This window comes from Pararge aegeria, chromosome 8, assembly GCF_905163445.1.
Source record: "Pararge aegeria chromosome 8, ilParAegt1.1, whole genome shotgun sequence".
Lineage (NCBI taxonomy): Eukaryota > Metazoa > Arthropoda > Insecta > Lepidoptera > Nymphalidae > Pararge > Pararge aegeria.
The window spans coordinates 14,287,951-14,312,425 of NC_053187.1; the positions used below are offsets into that span (position 1 = coordinate 14,287,951).

Sequence of the window (24,475 nt, forward strand, 5' to 3'; positions counted from 1 at the left end):
CAGCTGGGCGACACTCGCGATCCCAGTCCACTTTCTGATGTTGCAAAAGCAAGAATTCCTCTTGCGACCGATGCGCCTCTTTCCAGCAACCTTGCCCATCATTATCAGTTGCACTATACTGTATCTATCATGCCTAAGGCATGTGGCCCTAGATAAGCAACTTTTGTCTTTTTGACGGTCTTCCAAAGTTCGCACTGGTAACCAACTCGTCGAAAGATTTCCTCATTGGTAACCTTTTGAGTCCAGCTGATTTTAGGCCGATAGGCCCACATCTCGAATGCTTTTAGAGGTTTATTGTGATCCTCTTTGACGGTCCAGGATTCGCATCCGTAAAGGTGTATTGGCCATACGTAACAATGTAGGAGGCGTTTACGTAATGCGACACAGCGTAAGATCATGAAATAAAGAAATTCTACAAAAACAGAATTAATGATATTCGCTGTTAATTTTGCGGTGAACACTTTACTATTTATAGAAAACAACATGTAAAAATATTACAAGATATGTTTGCCTCATTTTAAAATGTGATTTATGGACTTGAAATATAGTATTGATAGCTTTTTGTGATCATTGTGATAAGATATAAATCAACGTTAAGATTACAATACTTAGAAATATGTTAGGAATGAAGACGTCATTTGATATTACGTACTGGTCACGTTTTTGGACGGCCTCAATCGGGCAATAATTCTCTCAATATGTCTCTAATTCATACAAAAAAAAATCAATTAGCATTGACTGGTTGCAGCACTTTCCTCAATTTGTGAATATACAAACAACGCAAAAAGTAATAAAATAACAGGAATCTCATTTTAAGTCTTATTAAAAAAAAGAATAATCATCTGCAAATAATCTATAACAGTCGAGTGCTGTACTCAAGGCCTCTCATAACGAGAGTGTTTAGCCATAATCACCACACGGTTGGTGATGCTAGTACATGGTATAAGTAGGATAGAGGACGCTGCTGCGCGTTCTCCGTTATATACCCTCAGTCGCCTTGTGCGACACCCGCGCCACGAAAATAAGAGGGGTGGTGTATTGTATTGTGTCAACTGGAATATTATCTAGAAGCTTAAACTTGAATATGTTGCCTTGTAATCAGTGACCCCATTATACCTTGAATGTAAGCACAGCTGATGTTTTTTTGTCACTGCGTATGGCAACTTTATCCAGTTAATTCTCAGTAGGCATTGATTTGTAGGAATAGATTTTCAGTATTATGAATACTGTAATATACGGTTGGTGATTCTAGTAGATGGTATAAGTAGGACAGAGGGCGCTGCTGCCTGTTCTCAGTCCCCCTCAGTATATATATCTCCTCCCCAGTATATCCCCTCAGTCGCCTTGTGCGACACCCGCGCCACGAAAATAAGAGGGGTGGTGTATTGTATTGTGCAAACTGGAATATTATCTAGAAGCATAAACTTGAATGTGTTGCCATTGTAATCAGTGACCCCATTGGAGCTTGAATGTAAGCACAGCTGATCTTTGGTTGTCACTGCGTATGGCAACTTTATTCAGTTAATTTGTAGGACAAGATTTTTTGTATTATAAATACTGTAAAACCTTAGGCTTACGTTCTGTTTTCAACTATATGTTTATTGTATAAATACATATATACTTATGAGTATGAGTTATATGCATTATATGTGTATGATTATGTGGGAGTAGGGAACTACGTACAATTTATTTCAAAGGTATAACAAAACCTGAGACATAGGCGAGCTCCCGGCAATAATTCAGTTACTCTACGTAGGCACAAAGCTTCATAATAAAGAGCATACTTCAAATTTCAATAACGTTGTTTGTACGTCATTTTACCTTTCAAAGTTAGAAAACAATGTTTACGTAAGATTTAAATTTACAGCAAGGGGAGACCTTCCGCTCTACTATGTTCTCGCGATTGACTTACCAGATTGTCGAGAGATATTTATCTTTTTCAAGTTCAATAATGAAAAGTTAAAATGACAAAAGAACGGTTATCCCTTTTATCTTTTGAACAATCATGAAGTACTTATGCTTTACAAGCTGCTTCACCCCTGCTTTGAATGAGAGTTCGTAAGTCAAATTACGCATTTATAATATTTCCGATATTATAAATAAGACAGTGTCTGTTCGTTTATTTGTTACCCATGTTCCACTCAGCCGCTAAATTCTGTTGATTATTGGGACAGAGGCAGCTTTGATTCTGGAGAGGAGATATACCTTTTATTTCTAGAAAGTAAGAGGTTTCTTTATGTTTTATTATTTACGTTACCTTATAAACTAGGTACTAATTAATACTTATAAAATTAGTACTAATAAAACTAATCTTAATACAGTAAATACAAAAGATAAATATTCAGATCACCAACACACTAAGATGGGAACAGTTGAATATAGAGTGCCTATACACTCTTCAGCTAATAGTATTAATGTGAACGTGTATTGGTTGATTTTTCCTTCTTTAACGCAGCAACGGAACAACCCTTGACTTTATTTATTGCATAGACATAGTTTTTGAGATTTCTATTGTCCCGGGGGATAGATCTAGAGTGCAATTCTGTTAATACCTTTTCGTGCTTAAATCACTTAAAGAATTTATTTAATTACTTAGTATGGTAACTTATTTCTTGGAATAACACACCGTATACTTTGAAAATTATTCACGACCTCTTTGGTGCAGTGCTGGACGCTGTGGTTTATAAGTAGAAGGGCCTGGATTCGATCCCCAGCGAGGGCAATTTAAAAAAATTACAACTTCTGACCTACTATGCTTACATATAGGAACTTTAGAAACGTCAAATCTCTATAACCACCTTTGATACGTCGATCTATTTGTAGTGACTCTACCGCCGACACTATATGTAAAGGTAAATAAAATTATCCTTTGAACAAGTTATATAGAAATTTTAGGGTAGGCAGTGCTTTCTTATTTGATAAATATTCCATTCAATTTGTACTTTTTCCATGATAGTATCATGGAAAAAGTACAAATTCAAATTCATAATTCATTTATTTGTAGTAGGCCTAATATAAGCAGTTTTGAACGTCAAGTCGATCTTTTTGAAGTACCTATCCAACGTTCGGAAGGCAAATCGTACCGAGGAAAAACCGGCTAAAAAACTCAGCAGTTGTAAATGTGAGTAAAGCCGCGGGCAGAGCTAGTCAAGCATAAACTAACCGTGTAGTAACCACTTTAGATAACAAAACTAAGTCAGTTGTCTACTATCAGTTATTCCGTAGATACAATCGGTTACAATATGTAAACGTGTATTGATAGATTAGTATACAATCCGGCTTCAAATGACGTAACAATCTATAATCTACATACCGTGGAAATGTAAATTCCGTGTAAACTACTCGTATGCGTAAAAAAATATTTACGATAAGATAAACGTGACAGTCACATATCAAAGATTACTCCCAGTTGCTTTTTAAATTACGAGAAAAAAAATACTGCCAGCGCGTTTTTGGGTTGTCCTTCTATCACGCAGCGACGGAGCAGAGGAAAGATCTCTTGCTTTGTCATAAGGAGCTTATTCCTCCATCCAGTGAAAGCATCCAATGAAAATATAACAGTAACAGTTTTCCTTGACTAATCTCGGCCATAGTGGTCAAGTACAAAGTACACAAGTGTATGGGAAAACGCAGGTGCACTCTCTAGTAATTGCCATCTCATCAGATTATGAGAGTTAGGCTCTCATAGTCGGCAGTTCCGACAAAACCGGAAATAAATTATAATGTAATGTATAACGCTAACAATAAAATATATCCAATGGTTTAATGGTTTTTTTTTTATTTCTGCACATCAATAATAGGTTAGGTACTTATACCAATTTTCACTAAACCAAGCAATCGCCTTGCTCGAATGCCTTATGTTTTTAGCATTATCCATAGAATAGAAACATTTCACCAAATCTTAGGGGATAACTCTTGGTCAAAGGTTTGTGTGTTCTTTAGAATATCCTTAGATTACGCGTTACTTATTTAGGCATTGCCTTGTTAGGCGTTAGTGAAAACGGACATAAGTTATGTACAAAACACGTGGTTTAACTATAAAATCAATAGGATTATAGAATTAAATTAGATCGTTATGCATCGTTCTCAAATTTAATAAGTCGTAGACTCTACTGGTCACTGTGTGGTTGAAAGGTAATAAAGAATACTATTTGTTTGACCGTGGCTGGTTACCACACTTCCGATGAAGACGTGCCGCTAAGCGATTTACCGTTCCGGCACGATGGGTTCAATATAACCGCCATACTCCCTAACAGGTTAGCCCGCCACTATCTTAGGCTGTATCGTCACTGACACCAAGTGACATTGGAGTCAAGGGCTAACTCGTAGTGGAATTTAAAAAAAACAGACATTCTAACCATCGTATACAATTTTACAATAAATTACCGGTTGATATCTTGGGGATGTAACTAAAAAAGTTCAAAGTTTGTATAAAGCGAAAGCTTATAGAAAAGGCCTATTATAGTATAAAGGATTATGTAAACGATAAAAAAGCTTGGATGTGAACAATTGCTCTAAGCAGGTTGCTTCTTTAATATTTTCTATTGACAATGTGAGATGGTGATAACAAAAAGAACACCCGGCTAAGTTTGTTGGAGGCTATTTCTTAGACCAGGGCGCGTTTGGAACCCTCGTAGCTTTTGTTTTAAGTTAACGATTGTAGTTATCGTCATCACGCCTCACTGCACATTTTGTATATATTCAACGCATCAAAAGTGCCATCTATGTGCCTATTTGAATAAAGAAATATTTGACTTTGACTTTGACTTCGAAGTTAAAATGTGGTGGAATAAAAAATAGAATCACGCTTATCTTTCAAAAGGAAATAAAAAAGCTGAAAAACTTAAGGTTCATACTTTTGAGTTATTTTTAGTTGTATTTGATTTAAATGATAACGGTGGTCGTAGCTGGTATACTGAACTTGACCGGGGATATTAGGTGGAGTGAAGCCCCTCGCCGGTGGAGTGCTAGAGGAGCGTCGAGGAGACCCTTGAGACGCGCGCCGGTATCTGCAAGGAGACGTACTACCGGCAGGTATTGAACGTGTGCATTGCTATTCAACAGGGTTTTGAATTTTTTTTAGGTATTTTAATCAGTAGCTAACAACTGATGGACTAAAGACCGCTCTTAGCGGAAGAGTTTGCCCACAATCAACACACTGGGCAAACTGCAATAGATGGTAGTATTTTTTTTTATTTATAAATAAATATACTACGACACTAAACACATCGCCATCTAGCCCCAAATTAAGCGTAGCTTGTGTTATGGGTACTAGGATGACAGATGAATATTTTTATGAATAATATGCATAAATACTTAGAATATACATATAAACACCCATGCACTGAAAAAAAATTATGCTCATCACACAAACATTTACCAGTAGTGGGAATCGAAACCACGGCCTTGAACTCATAAAGCAGGGTCGCTGCCCACTGCGCCAATAGGCCGTCAGATTTAGCGCTGACGCTGCTGTTTGATCTCAGACTCCCTTGTACGGCACCCGCGAGATGGTGAGAAATGTATTCTAGTCTGCCGTTACCACAAGGCATATTGATAATTGATTTTAATATAATATATCGCGCTACTCTTTAGCTGAATTTTCAAAGTTCTAAATCACAAAACTAGCGGTAAATCAACCCAGTCAACATCCACACAAGGTTACTACTAATGAGGATAATTTTCTAGGTCCTATTGGAACGGAATCGTTTCCTGATACCATTCTCAAATAACGACTTATTTAGGAACCAAACCGCTATTATTAATTTTGTTCACAAAATGTATAATAATAATATACTATATATAATAGACTTTAATTTTATTCATAACAACGTAAATATATTATGACGGCTGAGACTAATGTTAACAGAACTGTTTTGCATTATTTTTTATTCTTAGAATACAATGAGATAAACAAATATATCGTGTTTAGACTTATCTTAATACGATACTACACTCCATTTACTTTTATCTTATTTTATTTCATGAACATATTAATTTTCAAAGGAAATTAAATCACCAATATTAAAATATACGTTATTTTTCATAGAATAGATCTTATTTGCTTGCCGAGATATCAAACAGCCCTCCCCCGCCTCAACCTACCCACTTCCCTCTTGATACCTTCGTTAGCGATACTTTTGTTTTGATCCTTATGTAGATATTTCTACTGAGAATGTGTTTTGACTACTACTTGAGGAAATTTTTTAACATAATTATTTATAAATTCTATCATTTATTCTTTTTCATGATTTTTTTAATTCTTAACCATGCTTAAAAAAAATAAAAAACACTATTAAAAATTTATAAAAAAAAAACATCCACCCTACTGCGGGGCTTTTGAATGCCCAAGCAACCGGCGGTCAGGGCTCCAGAGTGAGGAACCTCACAATACGAGTCGTTTCAAGGACTACTGCCTTCTGTATCCGACCCTTGATCCAACAACCAAGCGAAAGCTTCTTAAGATGTTGGTCGAAGCTTTTAACATAATATTATTATTGCCGTGAAATGTAGAGATTTTCGAGTAATAATTTGCCCGCAGCCCGAGCTTCGAATGGTTGTGATGTACATAATATAAAATTTTACGTGATTCCTTTTATACATTAAATCACGGTGCGGAAATGAAGTTATTTTAAAATAATAAGAAGAAAAATAGATTCTTATTCGCTGGTTTACTTACAATTTTCATTTTAGTAAAAAAAACACGGGAGGTTCCAGTATGGGATCTGATTATTTATTTACCGATCTTCATTTGGTTTTGTCAATTTTTAATTTTCAAAATGGAAGAAAGACAAATGTGTTAAAATTTAAAAAATATTTCATTTATTTTTTTATGATTTGATAATTATCTATTATCATACATATTTCAAAACGATCTTTAAACTAAAATGTTAACAAAAGATTGTTTACATAATAAAACCTCCAAGAAAACTGGAGTCAACGAGTATGTTACTGCCAACCCCTACGAATGTATTGTTGTATTCTTTATCGTCGTAATTGTCAGAAGATATACTTAATCTTTAACAAATAGCAACTTTGCTAGGTAGCTTGTCATCGGATAGCGCATGCATTGAGTATTAAAAGCGGATGTAAGTAGGTATACATGTAAGTTGTTAATCCTCATTTTTGTTGTTTTTCCGCTTACGTTTCTATCTGTATAAATTACAAGCTAATGAATATCTGTATTGGTCTCGTATTGACAAACATACAGTACATGTCTAATAAGATTATTTGATAAACAGTGTATATAAGTTGTTCGTGTAGCTAAATAAATCACGTCAATTGTTAGTATACTCCGTTGTTAACTCAATGCCGTTCTACGCTCAGAACTCAATAGTTGTGATTAAATGCCTTAATCATCAATCGCACAAACACTCAATAATGTATTCTCAAAAATGCCATTCTGATGGCATTTTAATTGTCTGATACGAGATTCCACTAATAGTACTCACGATGATAGTACTTATGAGATGATGATGAGGCTTGCTAGTGGGACCAGATACTATTGACTATAGCCTGAAATAATCAATCTTATCCGCAACTTCTGATCGAAGAACAAAGTTAGTAAAGCAATCCTTATCAGTACGGTACGGAGATAAAAGAATAGCACAACTAAATTAATAATTCGAACTGACGATTTTGGAATACATTAATTATACACCTAAGCGTATAAATTGCTAAGACAATATAATCGATACTTGGATATTGGAATTTAGTGTGTGTATACCAAAGCCAGTCGTAGGAGAACTACCTCTAGTGGCAACTCACCGAACTACGAATCTGAAAGAGTACGACTTCAGTGTTCATTCGTTCGTGAAAATTGGTACAGATGTCTCTGCAATACTCATAATAACAAATTACGATGGAGACATAAAATGTTACAAATGGTATTTTCAAATTTAATTTATTCTTAGTATGAAAGTTCGAAAGAATTTTATGTCAAGAAAATGTAATAATTACTAAAAATATTTTCACTCGAATAGCTATTTTCAGTTACTTTATCTGAAATATTCATTAGACAATCCTTTCTATTTTTAAAGAAAATCCCCGCCTACGGTGGCTGAGATAAAAATACGAGCTTCTTTTAACGCCCACAATACTTAACAGCAATTTCTTAAATTACGTAAAATCATAATGTTTTTTTATAGGTACTTATTTTATAAATCCATACTAACATTACAAATGGGACTGTTTGTTTTCTTGTCTTTTTAACCTAAGTTCACCTTATCAACTGCACCGATCTTGATGAAATTCGAACCATGCATAGCTTAGAAGATGCAAAACATAGAATACCTACTTATTAACTCGAGGAAAGTTTCTCACCAGAGGTTTAAAAAAACAAAAAAAACGCGTGGACGCTCGGATGTAGGGAATGCAGAATGAAAGCTTGTGGTTTATACATGTATTGTATGGAAAATTGTATGCTTGAAATCATAAACACATTTCGTTTTTAATGAACTTGGTTTTAAGTAAAAAGTAACTCCAGTATCTCCAACAAATAAATTCAAACATACCAAAGTAATAGTTTTGTACAACTTTGTTGGATGCGACTACGTCTGCTCTTCGAATTTTTATTTTGGGGTTTTAAAATTATCCCGACAGCTTTATCAACTCTCAGAGCACTGGCGCACAAGTGGAAATAATATCCAAATAAAATATGTAATAAACGGGGGTAAACTTCTCCTATTCCATGTTCCCGTCTTCAGCAGGTGGACACGTTAATTTTATCCCCTGTCAGCGGACATAATCACGGGATAAAATTTTTGTCTCCTACCTTTGCTAGCCCTCCAGGAACCTTTTATTGTCCCAGAACTAATATATTTTATGTGACTATGGATGGTGGCAATTTATTTCAATGCAAAAGTTCAACTCGATAAGTTAATTTGTCAGCCATGCACACAGGTAACAAATGCATTTTCTTTTAATCGTGCAGTTTCTTATACGAGCAGTTTTTTCAGATAAATAGGTTTTATTTTTTGCTCATATCCAGGATGCAAGCTACATGTATACCAAATTTCATAAATTTTTTTTAAATTTCAAACGGTTGAGTCGGAAATAGGTTACAAACAAACACCCTTTTGCACTTATAATATAAGTGTAGATATAAGTAAAACGAAATATCTAATGATTAAAATTTGTTAAAAATTTTAAGTAATAGATAATAGGTATGATTACTTTTGTTCTTAGATACAAAATAACGTCACAAGAATACATAATTTTCGCGGAACTCCTCATTCCGAGGGATAAAGATATTCGCTGATAGCTTTGATACTATTACTATATTATATTGCAAATAAAGAACGTGTCTAAAATTTATTTTTCAATAGACAATTTTTATAATAAAACCAGCCAGTTAAACGTGTAATCATTTTTCTGGTATTTCTTTGGTTTATTATTCAGTTTATTTGTATTACACAGAAGTAGATGTCGCCATTACTATTATGCACTATAGGCAGCAAGTCAGACTTTATCGTAACTTTCTAAGCTGGCCTCAAGCTCTGTGGATCATTGCAAAATTAATAATAATTATCATTTGCGTAATCCTAATCGATATGGCATCATTAAATAATCTCTTTGTGGCAAATTCAATTTATATCTTAATAAGGTATTATTCTACGTCACAATTTATAAGCCGTAAAATCAATGACACTATCACTATATTTAAAAAAATCACTGTGTACTGGTGTCCATTGGCAAATTTAATAATTTGATGAAAACATTTGGAAGTTTAGCACCAACGTCTCAAGATCAAATTTTTACTAAGTTCTTCGCTAAAATAATTAAAAATACAATAAACGTATTTTATAAAAGTATAGAATAATTTAATACCTAACTGAGTATCGAAATCTTTTTCCGTATGTTTTGAAATGTGTTAGATGACTTTTTTGTACACAACATCTATAGTAATTTGAACTTTCCATACCATAATTTCCCAGACTAAGTGTTCTATGTAAGTACTAGAGTCTAATAAGGATTTTAATTTTAAATATAAGCCTTTTGTATTTATACCTTATGAAACTTCTAGCTTGTTGAAACTGCTCAAGTTAACCTGGATAGATACTTACCCTTAACAATGATTCTCACCCTATGGGTGACAGCTATCGTGGTATATTCGTGTTGTTAATCCTTTGTCCTTTGTTCCAGCTTCGATGTGGAGAATGGCGCGGGTGCCGGCGGTGGCGCGGGTGGAGCGCGCTCCCCCCTCGAGGGAGGTTCGCCCTCCGCCGCGCTGGTGCTCCAGTCCATGCCGCAGCGCCGCGAGTCCTTCCTCTACCGATCCGATTCCGACTTCGAAATGTCACCCAAGTCCATGTCGAGAAACAGCTCCATTGCCAGTGAAAGGTGAGTCTTAACTTAGTTATAATAACGCCTAGAAGCCAATACACATCATGCTGAGATGCAAGAATACGGTACACCCTGTACACTCAGTTTACAGATTCGCACGCACATAATCGTTGAGTCAAATTCTAAACCCTGTAAAACGTATTATTATTTTCGGTATTTTAAAACAGTATTTTATCCACATAACAGCGCTCCTAGCAGAGCTATTGTAAGTTAAAAATCAGTTACAGGTACGACGTTAAAACAAACAACAGGGTTTTATTAACTGTGACGCTATATTGATACTCGATTGTGAACGTGTTAATTTTATACTAATATACAAGTACTAACGGCTTGTTCTGAAAAAGTTTTTCAATGGAAAAACGGTTACCAAACAACACTTTTGTTTAGTATTTTTAAGAAAGGCTCTCTATTTTAATGCGTTATTATTCCAATATGCTTAAAACTGTGCTCTACACTCTTCTAAATTACCAATATTTAATAAGTATTATGTTTAAGGTACAGAAACAGTACATCCTAACCAAAACCTTCACACGAAATCAATGTACACTGTACACAAAGGTAAACAGCAAATAGAGAAATCAATAGAGGCAAATTTCTTGGAGACTACATCCTTAATGTAAATAGGGCAAAGTTACCGTATATCAACTGAATATATCTTACATAAACACATAGCTCCGCGAGAGCGAGCGTTCACCTCTGTTATTAAACAAACTATATTGCTGGTAAATCAATTGGGTTTGAATTTGGAAACATAGATTTAAACACTATTTTATGAAGAAACTGCACGTCAGTTTCTTAATAAAATAGGGAATCGAACAAAGGGTTATCGTAAAAAGCTGCAGCAAAGTGAGAAGAAGTGAGAAGTGGTAAAGTAATTTTGAGGTGAAACTCTTAATGTGGCAGCCATGACACCAGTTCCATTTGACCTGGAGACAAGCTTCAACTAAATCGACAAGACTTACTCAACCTTGAGTTCCTAATACGTGTATAAGTTTAGGCATACTAACAAACATAAACCAAACAAGTTTCACTTCATTTGCCTGTTACACTTATACCTTATACATAAAAATAACTTAATTTTTTTTTCAGTTACAGGTGTATGCTAAAATAGTAAAATAAATTTGTTTTCGCACGGTTTATTGGTCAATAAAAAAAACCCACTCGAAGATGGTACCCGTGTTAACTGAAACTGCGAAAAGAAAACGGATACAAATTTTGTATCCGTTTGCAAAATTTATGAACAATTGAAAAAATTATAACTATGTTTAATCTGTAAACCCAAACAAATATTATAAACCCTATTTCGGTCAGTTATTCTGTATACGGTTATTCTGCGTGACTCAGAAATACAGAAATACCGACAAAGCAATCTAACTTTTATATTTCTATTTGCATTAAAAAACACGTAGCTCGCCGCTGATTTTATCTTCGAGTCTTGAATCATATAATGTTTCACACAACGCTAGAACAGAAGTTCTGACATGTGAAATGTGTGGTCACGATTGTATTGAACATTTAGGAACGAAACCAAATTTAATTCGGCAAGTTAGATTGTGCTCTAGAGGTATTATTTAAAAGGTAAAGTTCGTGACTGGTATAAGTAATGCCTTGTGTTCCCTCTGGATGTAGTATTTTAATGGAAATGTTGTTATTAGAAAAAATATTCTTCTGAATATTGTATCATCCATTAATTTTGATATTAATTCAGTAAATGGTAGTAATATTTGAAACCCACGATGAAACACCTTTGAGAAATAATACGTAGAGATAATACCTATAGGCCGGCAATATTCTAATATTGTAGCAAAATTTAGAGCAGCTAGCATACACTTGATAGATTCTCTGGCTACCCTAATTAATTAAGTTCTCAATACGGTATCCAAATTACTGAATATTTGCTGGCAAGGAAATGATTTTTGGAAAACCCTTCTGCTAATAAAATAATTAACTATAAGAAATTAATAAATTTTATTGAAATCAGAATTAATTATTAAATGTAGGTTAAAAGGAGTAGGATAAAAAGCATTTTTGGCCCGTCCCATATAGAAAACAAGATTATTTGGTTTCTGAACATTTTAAAATGCATAAGCATTTTTCAAATTAGGTATACATTTTATTATAGGTTTACATGGTAAATAATTGAGTAAGTCAAAGCAAAAAGAGAGTGTTTCGCTTTTGTCGTGTTCTCAATTTATAACTAAACAAATTAAAAAAAAATATATATGTTTGATTAGATATTGCATATTATTAAATGAACGTAATATCACATCAAGCAGTCAATGGGCGAAAAATGACTGTATCGACCTTCCTCCTTTGCTAATTTCTTTGGTCACTAATGGTACAAAAAGATTTGTTTACCATAAAATTAAGAAAAAATCATCAAAGAACGAATCCTTTCGCTAGTCAAAATTGATTAAAGAACAGTTAGAAAGTTAATATTATAATATTTAAGAATGGCTTTTGTAAGAAAGCGAAGAATATTATTGTTTAAGAGAAAACAAAAAGCTATTTAAGTTAATGGACGAACTGAATTCTGTTGATTTTTTTTGTATTCTTCAATCAATCATTTTTTTATTTTTGCTTGCCTTACTACGTCTTACATAAGATAACATCAAAATTTAATTTAATTTTCTTTGCTTTTGTCCTTTTATTTCATATTCACTGTTTAATATGAATTAAAAATGAATTATGATTCACCTTATAGACATATATATACCTCTCGGCTACATATACATTAAAATGGAAAACTATACCTAAATAAGGACGCCGTTTATTTTTAGAAGGATTCTACATAATAATACAATACAATTTAGGAAAACCCTATCGATAACTACATAACATACTTCTGTGAATACATACATTTTAAGACCTCTCTACATAAAACTTCAACATAAAATAGCAAAAAAATTATAAAACACCACATTGGTGCCCAAAACCTCTCAACTATACTAACATTAAAATAGTAAAATTTAACCGAAATAAGAACTTTATTTTATATTTAAGGCTTCTCTAGATATTACCTCAACATGAAACACAAAAAAGGTAAAAGTAAGTAAATAATATAAATCTCGGCCAGATCTACATGAAAATAGTATATATCTAACCAAAATAAGGATGTCGTTTATTTTCATGGCCTCTCTACATGTTGCCTCAACACAAACCAGTGTAAACAAATTACCAGCAACGTGCAGGGTGGCCCGTGGTTCGGCTCATTAAGTAAAACCCTAATAAATTTATAACTGATGGTGGAACACATATCACAAACCCACGTGCTTTTGACGACACTGTGTGCCCACCACTTTTGCTACACAATTAAAATAAAATCAGGATATGATATAATATCGTGATTTTAATGGTTAAAAAAGTAAGCTCTTTTACAATTCGATGCCGTAATATTGATGTTGTGTACGACTAATAGCTATCGCACTTTTAGGCTAGTTGAGAAAACTAGCATTCCAAAGCTAGGATGAGATCTGTACCCTTGTGATTCTTGCAATCGTAGAGTCGTTTTCGAGTATCAAAATACTCGAACATCAGAGTAAAATGAATCTTATTTATATTAATTTAAAACTCAAATTGCCTAAAATACATGCTCGGGCTATTGACGGAACGTTTGTAAACTAGAAGTACAGGATTTGCGACACTAAAAAGAATGACATAAGGTTAATTTTACTTTAAAGATACAGATACAGAGTTTGATGTGCGAAACCAACTCCTCGATTTCGAGCGGACAGTTCTTTTACTAAGGCTATTAACACGATCAGTCTAAAAGTGCGCCAGCGTAACGATTGATTAACTTAAGTAGAGCTTACTCACAGCATACAAATCAGCTGGTAATAGCATGCGATATAGTTCTGTGTATGAATGACCCCTGTGCCGTCTTATAGTAAGAACTTTTCAGGTCGTATCGAGCCGAAACAATAAAATCGTGTTATCTATTATTTATTTATTGCATGTTTCTTACAACCAAAGCGAAGCATCTAACTTAAATTCTACTATTATCTGCGTAGTAAACTTGGATATTGTACCTATTCTATAGTAAATCCTATTCTAAACTTCGCGGTATTACTGTTGAGTAATTCAATGTTATTAAGCTGATAAATATAAGCAGTCACTTAGTCTTGTAAAATGTTTATTAACTTTGCTATGGTTTAACTTATTCAATTAGTCAATTCGATAATTTCTAGAGACGAAACGGATATCCGCTAATTATCATGTATCCGATATATCCAACATCGCTTTACTATTCGGCTGGATATATCAGCAATCGATTAGTTATTAGCGTATTTAGAGTATTATTATATTAGTAATCCTGCCACCTGCATCCACGACGGCGCGCAGGATTGCGTCCGGCGTAAGACCGATCCAAAGACACATCTTTTTGAGCATAATTGCAGAGAGAGCAGTGATTCGGAATCCCAATTCAGAACACAAATTTTAACACCAATGTGCGTCACGTTGGATGCATTGGTGTGAACATTGCTTAAAAACTATGTGTTTTAAAACGCGAGAGATGTGTTTAGATATACGGTAACACTCCGTGTATATAGAGACAGCTCATGGTATACGTGACACGAAGTCTATGTTGTTGCCAACAGCGTCAGACGAGGAAACAAAACATTTGCCGAACGGCAGTGTTTTCGATGCAGGTCACCTTGCCCTGCAAGAACACCTGCGTCACATATATTGACCCCTAGATGCCTTAAAGGCGCCGACTGAAAATATCTAAAAAAAACTGTGCAACTAAAGCAACTTTTTGTCTGTACCCATAAAATGGTTTCTTGTCGAAAACTAGTAATTTTAAATCTACGACTACGACGTGTGTCTTCTTTCTGTTATTCTATGTAATTATAAAGATATAGTATTTCAACAGTAAAAAAAGAAAGAAAGTAAATACATTTATTCATGTTAAGTGTTACAAACAGTACATCTTATAATAATATAATAGTAGTAGAGCTTTTGTGACGGAGCTCGTCCGAGAAAGTACGTCCATACTTATTTCTGCTGCAAAGAAGCAATGATGTGCTCCAGTCTGAGAGGGCGAGATTGCCGGTGTAGTTACAGGCTTAACATCTACGCCTCAAATTAATGAACATAGGGTGACTCTTTGTAGGACGTGTTCCTTGCATGCCCTACGAAGTGTTACTGTGTATATAGGTGATGGCTATCCATTTGGTAGCCCATCGGCTTGGTCCGCCTGAAATAACCAAAAAAAAAAACAAAATAACTTCTCATATCTTTTGGATACAATAAAATCTTTATAAGTATAGACAAAAAGTTGCTTCACTTATACATTTTTTGTGAGATCTCTACCACCGATTCGCGTCAATAACAGCATCGTAAGCGTCACTCGTCGCGTCGTCTTTGCGAATGAGACCATATGTCATCATAGGTTTGCGTTTACGAGTCTGACGCTGCACGCAGCGTCAACGCCTCCTTGACACGCGTCACCACGCTGTCATACATCACGTTTAGGTTGAATTAACGGCACGACGCACATGCATAACGTACTGCCGCGTATAAAAAAAATCCTTTGCGCTAGGACTGGAAGAAACCAACACTCGATACGACCCGATGCCATGCTATTACCACCACAACAAGCCTGCCACTACACGAAGCACAGACTACAGTCTTGGTGTGACGCTATGTCCCGCATTATCGTACGCGCGACCTAACTTTGCTTAGGTGTCTCAAATCTGCAATCTACCTTCTTTTCCATATTTTTTAATTGCTTACAGATTCAAGGAGGTCGAGGCGGCCCAGCTCGACAGAGCGTATGTATTTTTATCGGTGCACTTACATATAGCATGTCCGCTTTGTAAACACTGGTTTCTGTTGACTTATATAGCATGATCTACTTTAGCTTGTACTACTTTTAGTATACGGTGAGATTATGAAAGTGGTCAGTGAGTAAAAAACTACTGTTAACATAAAACGACTTCATGGTATATCGCATATCGTCGATTATAAAGAATTGCAATTTACATCATGTGTTAACCATGTATATTTAAACTAAACTAAATTGGCATGCCGAAATCTAATACTATCTTTTTTACGACGTTATCCGTGAAAAAGTATAGATCTGTATTTAGACAGATCAATTTAATTTAGCTTAGAAATTTGTTAAAACACCTCAATACATGTACCTAATATAAATTATCTTATGGCGTAGAATCAAAGCCTAGATTATTTGTGCATTACTTTGGCTCCACTGGTCGCTACCAAGATCTCACTGTGTATTTAAGTAACCTACCCGTTTTGATTGATGTTGTGTTGCAGTATTTGTTACTACTGTCTTGTTCTTTATTTGTCCTTGCAATTGTAGTTGTGTTTATCTACCCGTATGAGCTATAATTTATACAATAAATATTATTTTAAATAGCGTCTTGTTGCGTGGGATGCATTGAATGATGTCAGGTTTTATGTAATTTTTAAAGTTAATAATGTCACATCGGCGTTAACGTAAGTATTTCGGTTGGCCCATCTTATCTCCGGATTTGACACCATAACACATTTAATAATTTTTAGCGGTGATAGCAAAGTGATTAAGGGTTCAAGTTGACCAATTATGATGCCTGGCATGGACCTCTTTAAGTGCGTTTTAAGCAATCAAATATGTTAGGTAACCTGCTGCCTGAGAGTTCGCCATAATGCTCTGAAGGGCGTCTATCAATTTCTGACACTCTTATTCTGAGAGGAGATCTCTCTTGGGCCGGTAATGTGTTGTTCATAATGATGATGATGATGATATCAATTTTCCAGATTTACGTAACTTTACCCCATATAGTAACGTAAATTTGTCGTTAAAGTTACAATTTAGCAAACCTGACAGCAACTTTAAATCTTCCTTTTTTTTCAAGTTATAAAATCGTGCTTGATGATTGTTTGATTTTATAACTCTATACGAAATCGGCCCTATGACATCCAAATAAAATTACAGTTTTACGCTAACGCGAACTTCGCGTCGTTACGATTTTAAGTTATTATAAATATTGAAACTACGCGATAAATGCTTACGTGATCTTCAGTGATGAGAGACTTGACAACTCTAACACCACAAGTAGTAGTAACAGTGATCGAAACTTTGTTGCGAAATCCAGAGACAAAAATAATCGAATTGGTGAAGGATTCGATCCTTTTAAATGTAAAGAATATCTGTTATCGTGAGGTTGTCTAGTTTTCATACATCTAACTCAGTGCGTTCTCAGCTAGCACAATATTATTTTTATTTATTTAAAATTACTCAAAACAGTAAAGAAATGTAACAAATAATAAGGTGTAAACATAAACTCATAATATGAGTTTTACCGTAAACCCTACGCCTCCAAGGATGGGTAAAGTTCATAAATTATCTAAAATTATAAGTGCGCTAAACTGACATCAACCACACAATATTTATAAGATATTTTAGCAAATAATTGCTATACTTACAGCACGTCTATAGGTATCGGAAATAAATCTATTACAATTAAAATTAGGAATAAAGTGTATTTAAGCATGATGTAAATCAACATTTCAAATTATTTTATTTCAAGTTGTCTTACTCTTTTCAAAAGTCAAGTCCATCTCTTTGTAGTGACTACCACCGGTTGGGAAAGCAGATTCCACCGATAAGAAGCTGGCAAGAAACTCATATTTTCCAATATCAACTTCTAAAATATCAACAATTTACATTTTACATTTGAACATTAGTTTTTCTATCATTTTGGAGCTAAAAACGCAGCCGCATGCTTCTAAGCAATCTTATAATTAATAAATTCATCAACTGTATAGTTGAGTTATGCTTATAAAGACAAATTTTTTGTCCTACAAATACTCTCTCTAACTCTCTCTCTTTTTGTGCCTCTCCTGGAGAGGCACTCCATTACTGGAGTTTGGCGCGAACTTCTCGCGGCCAAGCGGTTCAGCGCCAAGCGAAACAATGTTTCCACGCTTACGATATTAGTCCATTCACGGACAAATACAAATATATACTGTATTACTATAAATATATTCTGAAGTTACATTGAGTATATAACAACATAGATTTTTTAGATCCATTAGCAGCTATATATACAAAATAATTATATACAAAATAATCATTCCTTTAGTTCCGAAGTTTTTATATGCATTAAAAAAAAATTTCAAATATTCTGTTTGGCCTACTGAACTGACCAACTATATTTCATTATGGTTTTTTTATTCATTTACAAAAAAATTAAATTATGCGTAGAATTACAAATTCTGTATAGTGCCATTAAAATAATCAATTATAGGTGTATATAGAATTATTGTTGTTATATCCGGTAACATTTAAAAAAAATTAAATAAGCATTGAACTAAAAACTATTAAACATAATAATTTAAATGTGAATTAAGCTGTTATAACTGATTGTTTGTTTGTTTGAAATATTTATTGCACACACACATTTTAAACAAATTAAACACAAATACAGAAGAAACTTAGAAGATAAAGTAGAGCGCAAAGGCGGTCTTATCACTAAAGCGATCTCTTCCAGACAACCTTTGATGTTAGGAAAAACTAAATAATTAATATTAATTACAAGGATTGATAAGTAATATTTTTTTTTTGTTTTTATTATTATTTGGTTCCATCATAGTGATAACTTAAGCTGCCCAAGGCTGTTTTTAATCCCCCGGGAATTTAGGGCTCCTGGTTACATAGTATTATGTCTGTCTCTAAGTCGCAAGCTTACTCCATGCAAAACGCTGTTAAAATTCGATATTGGTTTTTAAGCCGTGCATAGGTAACAAATTTGATTTGTTTCCCGGGCACTTTTACGAGATAATAAGTATTCTAGTAGTCTAAAGTCTTTACTTCAAGTTATCTCTATGTTAAATTTCATCCAGATCGCTGCTTTCTCATTGACAATAATGAGAGGAATTCTTATGACAAGTTGGAAAACTTAAGCCTGCTTTCCCTTAAAAATTATAATATAAGTGCCAAATTTGACTTCGTAACTATATATATAACAAAAATAAATAGGTGAAACTCTGTACTCTACGCCTTAACTAAGTTAGTAAAAAACCTCGCTAAAATATTGTTTATTACTTCGCTTAATCTTCGTGAAAACAAGATAATGTAAAGTAAGCCCACACTACTCTGTGTTTTTCGGGTAACTTGTTTAGTCCATACGTATACCTGCCTGCTATCTTTTCTATTTAGTCTAGTCCGTGATGCTTATAAAAAATAGCAGAAACGGCATTGACTTTTTTGTAATTATATGTCTCGATGACACGATGGACTAATCTTATATCTATAAACGAGCAATTCTCGGAATCGGCTCCAACGATTTTGATGTAATTTTGTATACAGGGGTTTCGGGTGCGATAAATCGATCTAGCTAGGATTCATTTTTAGAAAATGACATTTTATTTGTGTTTTCCGGTAATTACCGATTTGGTGCAACAAAGTTGCACGGGTCAGCTAGTTAATAATTATAGGGCGGTTAACGCAGTAATCTCTTATATATGCTCATTGAGCTCCTTTTGAAATAAATAATCAATTCCAACCAGCAGTGGAACAATAATAGACCTGCATCCAGCAGTGGAACGATAATAGACTGCGGATGATGATAAGTACGTACAAGGTACCTATCTACCTATGTTTCAACTTCCGTAAAAGTTATTCTATAGTTTTATGTAGCTCTGATAAAGACGCCAAGTTCAGAATTGAACATACCCTCAATAAAGTAACGGAAAAAACAAAAAGCATATTGTGCATTGGAATGTTAATGAAATTCAAATGGTGATGATAGCCGGAGGCTTTCCCCAAGTAGGAAGGTATAAATTGTACACAACAATAATAATTTATCCGGGAGCGTTTACTAGCTGCGGCGTAATAATAATAAAGCGCCGGCTGAGCTCCGCGCACCTGAACCCTCCTTGAGGTTGATAATATTCTTCCTGGCCTGGCCCTCGATTTCCTCGTCGAACATTGATTACCGGCGCCCACCGCCGCCAGTTTTCATTAGCGCCAAATTTATCTTCGGGCAAAGTCGCGTACCATCGGCGCTGGCCGGGCGAGTGAGTGGGACGCTCCGCGGCCGCTGCGCCGAGCTCGGCAGCCCGCCTCCGCCTCGGCAGTTGGCTCCATTGACAGTCCGCGCGGCGCGCCGGCGGCACGTTGCTCCCATGCCACACGCTTCTGCGACTCCGCTGTGATCAAAGCCCCCACACAACGCAAAACCCGAATAAAATGTGACTTTCCCATCTACCTTCACCAAACGACGCTCCTCGGGCCGATATAGAGACGTCAAGTGATCGTTAACTAATGCGAATGGGATATCTTTATTTTCAAAAAAAACGTGCTTATTGTAGAGTACTGGATGAGTGCATGAAGCCCGCGGTTGAACAGATCCGAGGTCATTCACTGGTTCGACAGGTCCGCCCCGTTTACTATTCAGTCGTACTAGACACATTCTTCGAGTTGGCAAAGAAGTGTCCTATGTTGAATGAAAACGCAGGCCTTATCAGTGGACCTTGACAATACACAGTAGCGCATTGTTTTATTGATTACGTTGTTGTGATGTTTACCAAAGTTCGCGAGTTATAAAAACACTAGTCGAGTTGTTTCGATAAGAGCACACGAGTGAGATAATGTACAAAAAAAAAGTATTATCCGGCACATTCGTCATATTGATATGATAGCGTGCTTGCGAACATTAATTGTTGTGTCTGACATTTAGATTGGCATTTTGGTGACGGAGAGACCCTCGCGCAATTAAGCGAAAGTCCTTGAAAGCAATTTAACGCGCTAAGTGTGAATTGTGGCGAACGTAAAATATCTTAAATGGCGTAGATGTCAGGGGTAATCTCGAAGCGCTGTGAGAGGATTAGATAGGTCAATTGGCACTGACTATGGCCTATTGTGTCACGTAGACTTGAATATAAGCGGGCGATCAAAATGCATCGTTCGGGATCTCAATCCGATGGACTAGGTGCCAGTGGAGGGCCCACATTCATCGCTAAGAGTTCGGCTTCGGAGCACAGCATGGCAACCGGGGTGACGGCCACCAGCAGCGGTGGAAGCCTGCCCCGAACATTGAGCACGAGCGTGTTGCGTATCAAAAACAGATCTACTTTCTGGGATAAATTCTGGGATGAGCGCAATAGGCGTGATGCGTGAGTAGCTTTCATAACACAGTTTATATTACATGTACTTACTTACTTTGAAATTCAAATTAAGCTTTATTCAGGACGTGTATCTTAACAAGCTCTTTTGAATCGTGTGAAATTTTTCGTTTGTAAGTAATTTACCACCTGTTTGAATCGTAGTCATATGTTACGAAAAGAAGACGGTAAGTAAATATTCCAATGTATGAAATCCAAGCACATCTTTTTGTTTTGACTTGTAATAGTCTAATTAGCGATGCATTACCAGAAAATTATACTACGTTGCAAGTATTGCTGAAATGGTACAGAATAGTAATTTATTACTATACACTAACAGCAGGGATGCTCAAAAAAGTAAAGTGTCATTAATTTATAGACAACTGGCAAGACTATTTAGCATAATCATCTCTGTTGGTAACAACAATTTTGGTGTGTTCAAATTACTACCGCCCACATCTCTTTCGATATCCTTAATTGAGGGAATTAATTCCTTTGAACTAAATAAAATAACGATTGGAAATCAAATTGAACCACTTTATGAACGTTAGAATTGTTATCATTTTCATGAATTTTCTGAAGTTGATATCAAAAGATCATAATCATTATTGTTACCTGCTAAATAATAAAGAACTTTGGAGCTAAAGTATATCAGTCCCTTTGTAATAAAAATCTTGATTAGACTCTAATCTTTCCTTTGACTTCTTTACATCCAAAACGCAGATACCAGAAATAGTAGCCTAACAATACTATTGCGTGACTTGACATAATCGTTCCCCAATCTTAACTTTCCCCTGTGTAATGTGTATACGCAAGTTGGCCTTAATCACGAAGCGATAATAAATATTGTACGCTAAGGATCGTACCTTCTGTATATGTTTATTGTACCAGAAAATACCTAAATAAATAATATAACTATAACAAAACATGATATAAATCGGTGTGGGCAGTCTGTCTAGACTAGTACTTATTAGGTTTAGGTCCTTAATTCCTCAGTTTCTTTCAAATGCCTTCTCAAAATAACATTATATAAATGTTTTCAATAAAATAAATAACTAGAGATTAAGATTTGTATACTCCCACGTTAAAAGATAAATGTGGATTATTCAAAAGATACCTATTGTAAACAATCCTGGATATTTTTACCAAGATTTCAATATCTAATGTCACCCATATCCATCGATCCACTTAGCTATGCGCTTCTTCGATTGCCACTTCAGTTTTGCAACCTTTCGACATTATATATCAGTTGATCTGGTTCTATTGCTTATTTTCACACAAACTTAATTAAACAAATCTTCATTAATTCGATAATATCGTGAGGTATATTGATACTTATTTTCCTACAACAGACAGACAGATAACTATGTCCAACTTGTTAAATTAATATTTCTGGAATTGAAGCCAACAATAATGTATATATTTTAATAGCGACAACTCAGAAAACAGAATCGTGTATCTTAGTGTAACAATTACCGATGACGAGAATGTAAAACAAGTGATTAAAAGTATATTACAATGGTAGTTAACAATGAAAAACAAACGTGATTTTATGTCACTGTTGCAAGAAATTTGTCCTTTGTTTTTTTTTACATTTTAAAGTAATTAAGGTCCTCTAATGAAATTAAAAAAACAAAGGATACATTTCTTGCAACAGTGACAAAAATTAAATTTATTCTTCGTTGTTAACTACCATTGTAATATTCTTTTAATCACTTGTTTTACATTCTCGTCATCGGTAATTGTTACTCTGAAATTATTTAACTTGTTAATTCTTAAAACTGTTATTCATTTCTATATAACGACACTATTTTACATTAATTAGATACAACCTAATTATTTATACGATTAGCTAAGTGACTTCTAACCAATTTAGATGATACCGACAATATTCTTACTGCGTCATTTGGGCTTGCTCAACTTATATTGGCGCTGTGTGTTTTGTCTCCGGAACACCGCTGCGCTAGAGAACTCGGCAAGGTCATATTAACACAATGTTATACCTTGTTTGAAAGTAAAATAATATTATTATTATTATTAAATGTTCGAAGATATTTAATACTGATTGTTAATAGTCTAAGGCAAACAACAATATTTATTTCACAGGACACGACTGGTCAAATAAAATGATACATACATGAAAAAGAAACTAAATCGACTGTACTGAATACGTATATTTACATGTACTGTTATAGTTAAAAACTATTTAAATTACTAGAAAATCGACACCGATTATTTATTCGTATCACTTTACTCAGTAATACCTACCTACTTTATATTATAAAGCAGAAATAACTGATTCCTTAACATTCGCAAATACAATTAATAATAAGCTTTTTCCAGTTATTTTAGATGTCAGGTAGATGTAAAAATGAGACTATTGACAAGAAAATGTAACTCAATATTGAAAGATGTAAAGTGTGCAAAGGAAAATCTACTTGACATGATAAAAATCAAAGTAAACACAAATTCCCTTTATGTAAGATTCATTTTCCGGAGATTATATTTACCTCTTCCCTAAAAAATACATGTGACATTTTTAAATGCTTTGTAGGATTCTAAAAATGTTTTACATAAAGGTGTGCCTTACGACTATAAACTGTGCGGTGCGATAAGATAAAAAATAAGTATATAAGAGGAAGTTTAAAAGGAGGCGACAGTGACAGTAAAAATTATGAGTTTGGCTAGCTGAGGGAGAAGAAAATCATGTTAACAGAAGAATAATAAATATTATGTATGTGGAAGAGCAAAGGAGTAGAGGCAGACGAAAAAAGAGACGGTTGGATTGGGTGAAAGAGGATATGCGTGTAAAAGGATAGTAAGATATCAGATGATAGAAGTGAATAGTAGAAGAAGACATGAAGTGCAGACCCCACATAGCGTGGATAATATTATTGCTTGCAGTTTTCAAAGGGTTAAGGGTTAAGGGTCAAATATAATTTTCTTAATCCTAATTTCCTATTTTGTATTTATGATGTTTTCCTTAACGGGCATATAAGATTTATATTTATATTTTAAG

The 24,475-nt window shown here is 34.6% G+C and overlaps 1 protein-coding gene across 8 annotated transcripts in view; it reads left to right on the forward strand.

Moving 5' to 3' along the window:
* Positions 1–24,475, forward strand: part of LOC120625896 (cAMP-specific 3',5'-cyclic phosphodiesterase) — a 504,305-nt gene that overhangs the window by 364,660 nt on the left and 115,170 nt on the right. For 4 of the 8 annotated variants that reach the window (XM_039893163.1, XM_039893161.1, XM_039893160.1 and 1 more), the window contains 2 exons: positions 10,144–10,341; positions 16,083–16,118. In XM_039893163.1, the coding sequence (XP_039749097.1) occupies positions 10,144–10,341; positions 16,083–16,118 (234 nt within the window). Of the gene's footprint in view, positions 1–4,938; positions 5,035–10,143; positions 10,342–16,082; positions 16,119–20,455; positions 21,469–24,475 lie in introns of those variants that run through there. The other 4 variants (XM_039893158.1, XM_039893159.1, XM_039893156.1 and 1 more) reach the window with 4 other exon arrangements.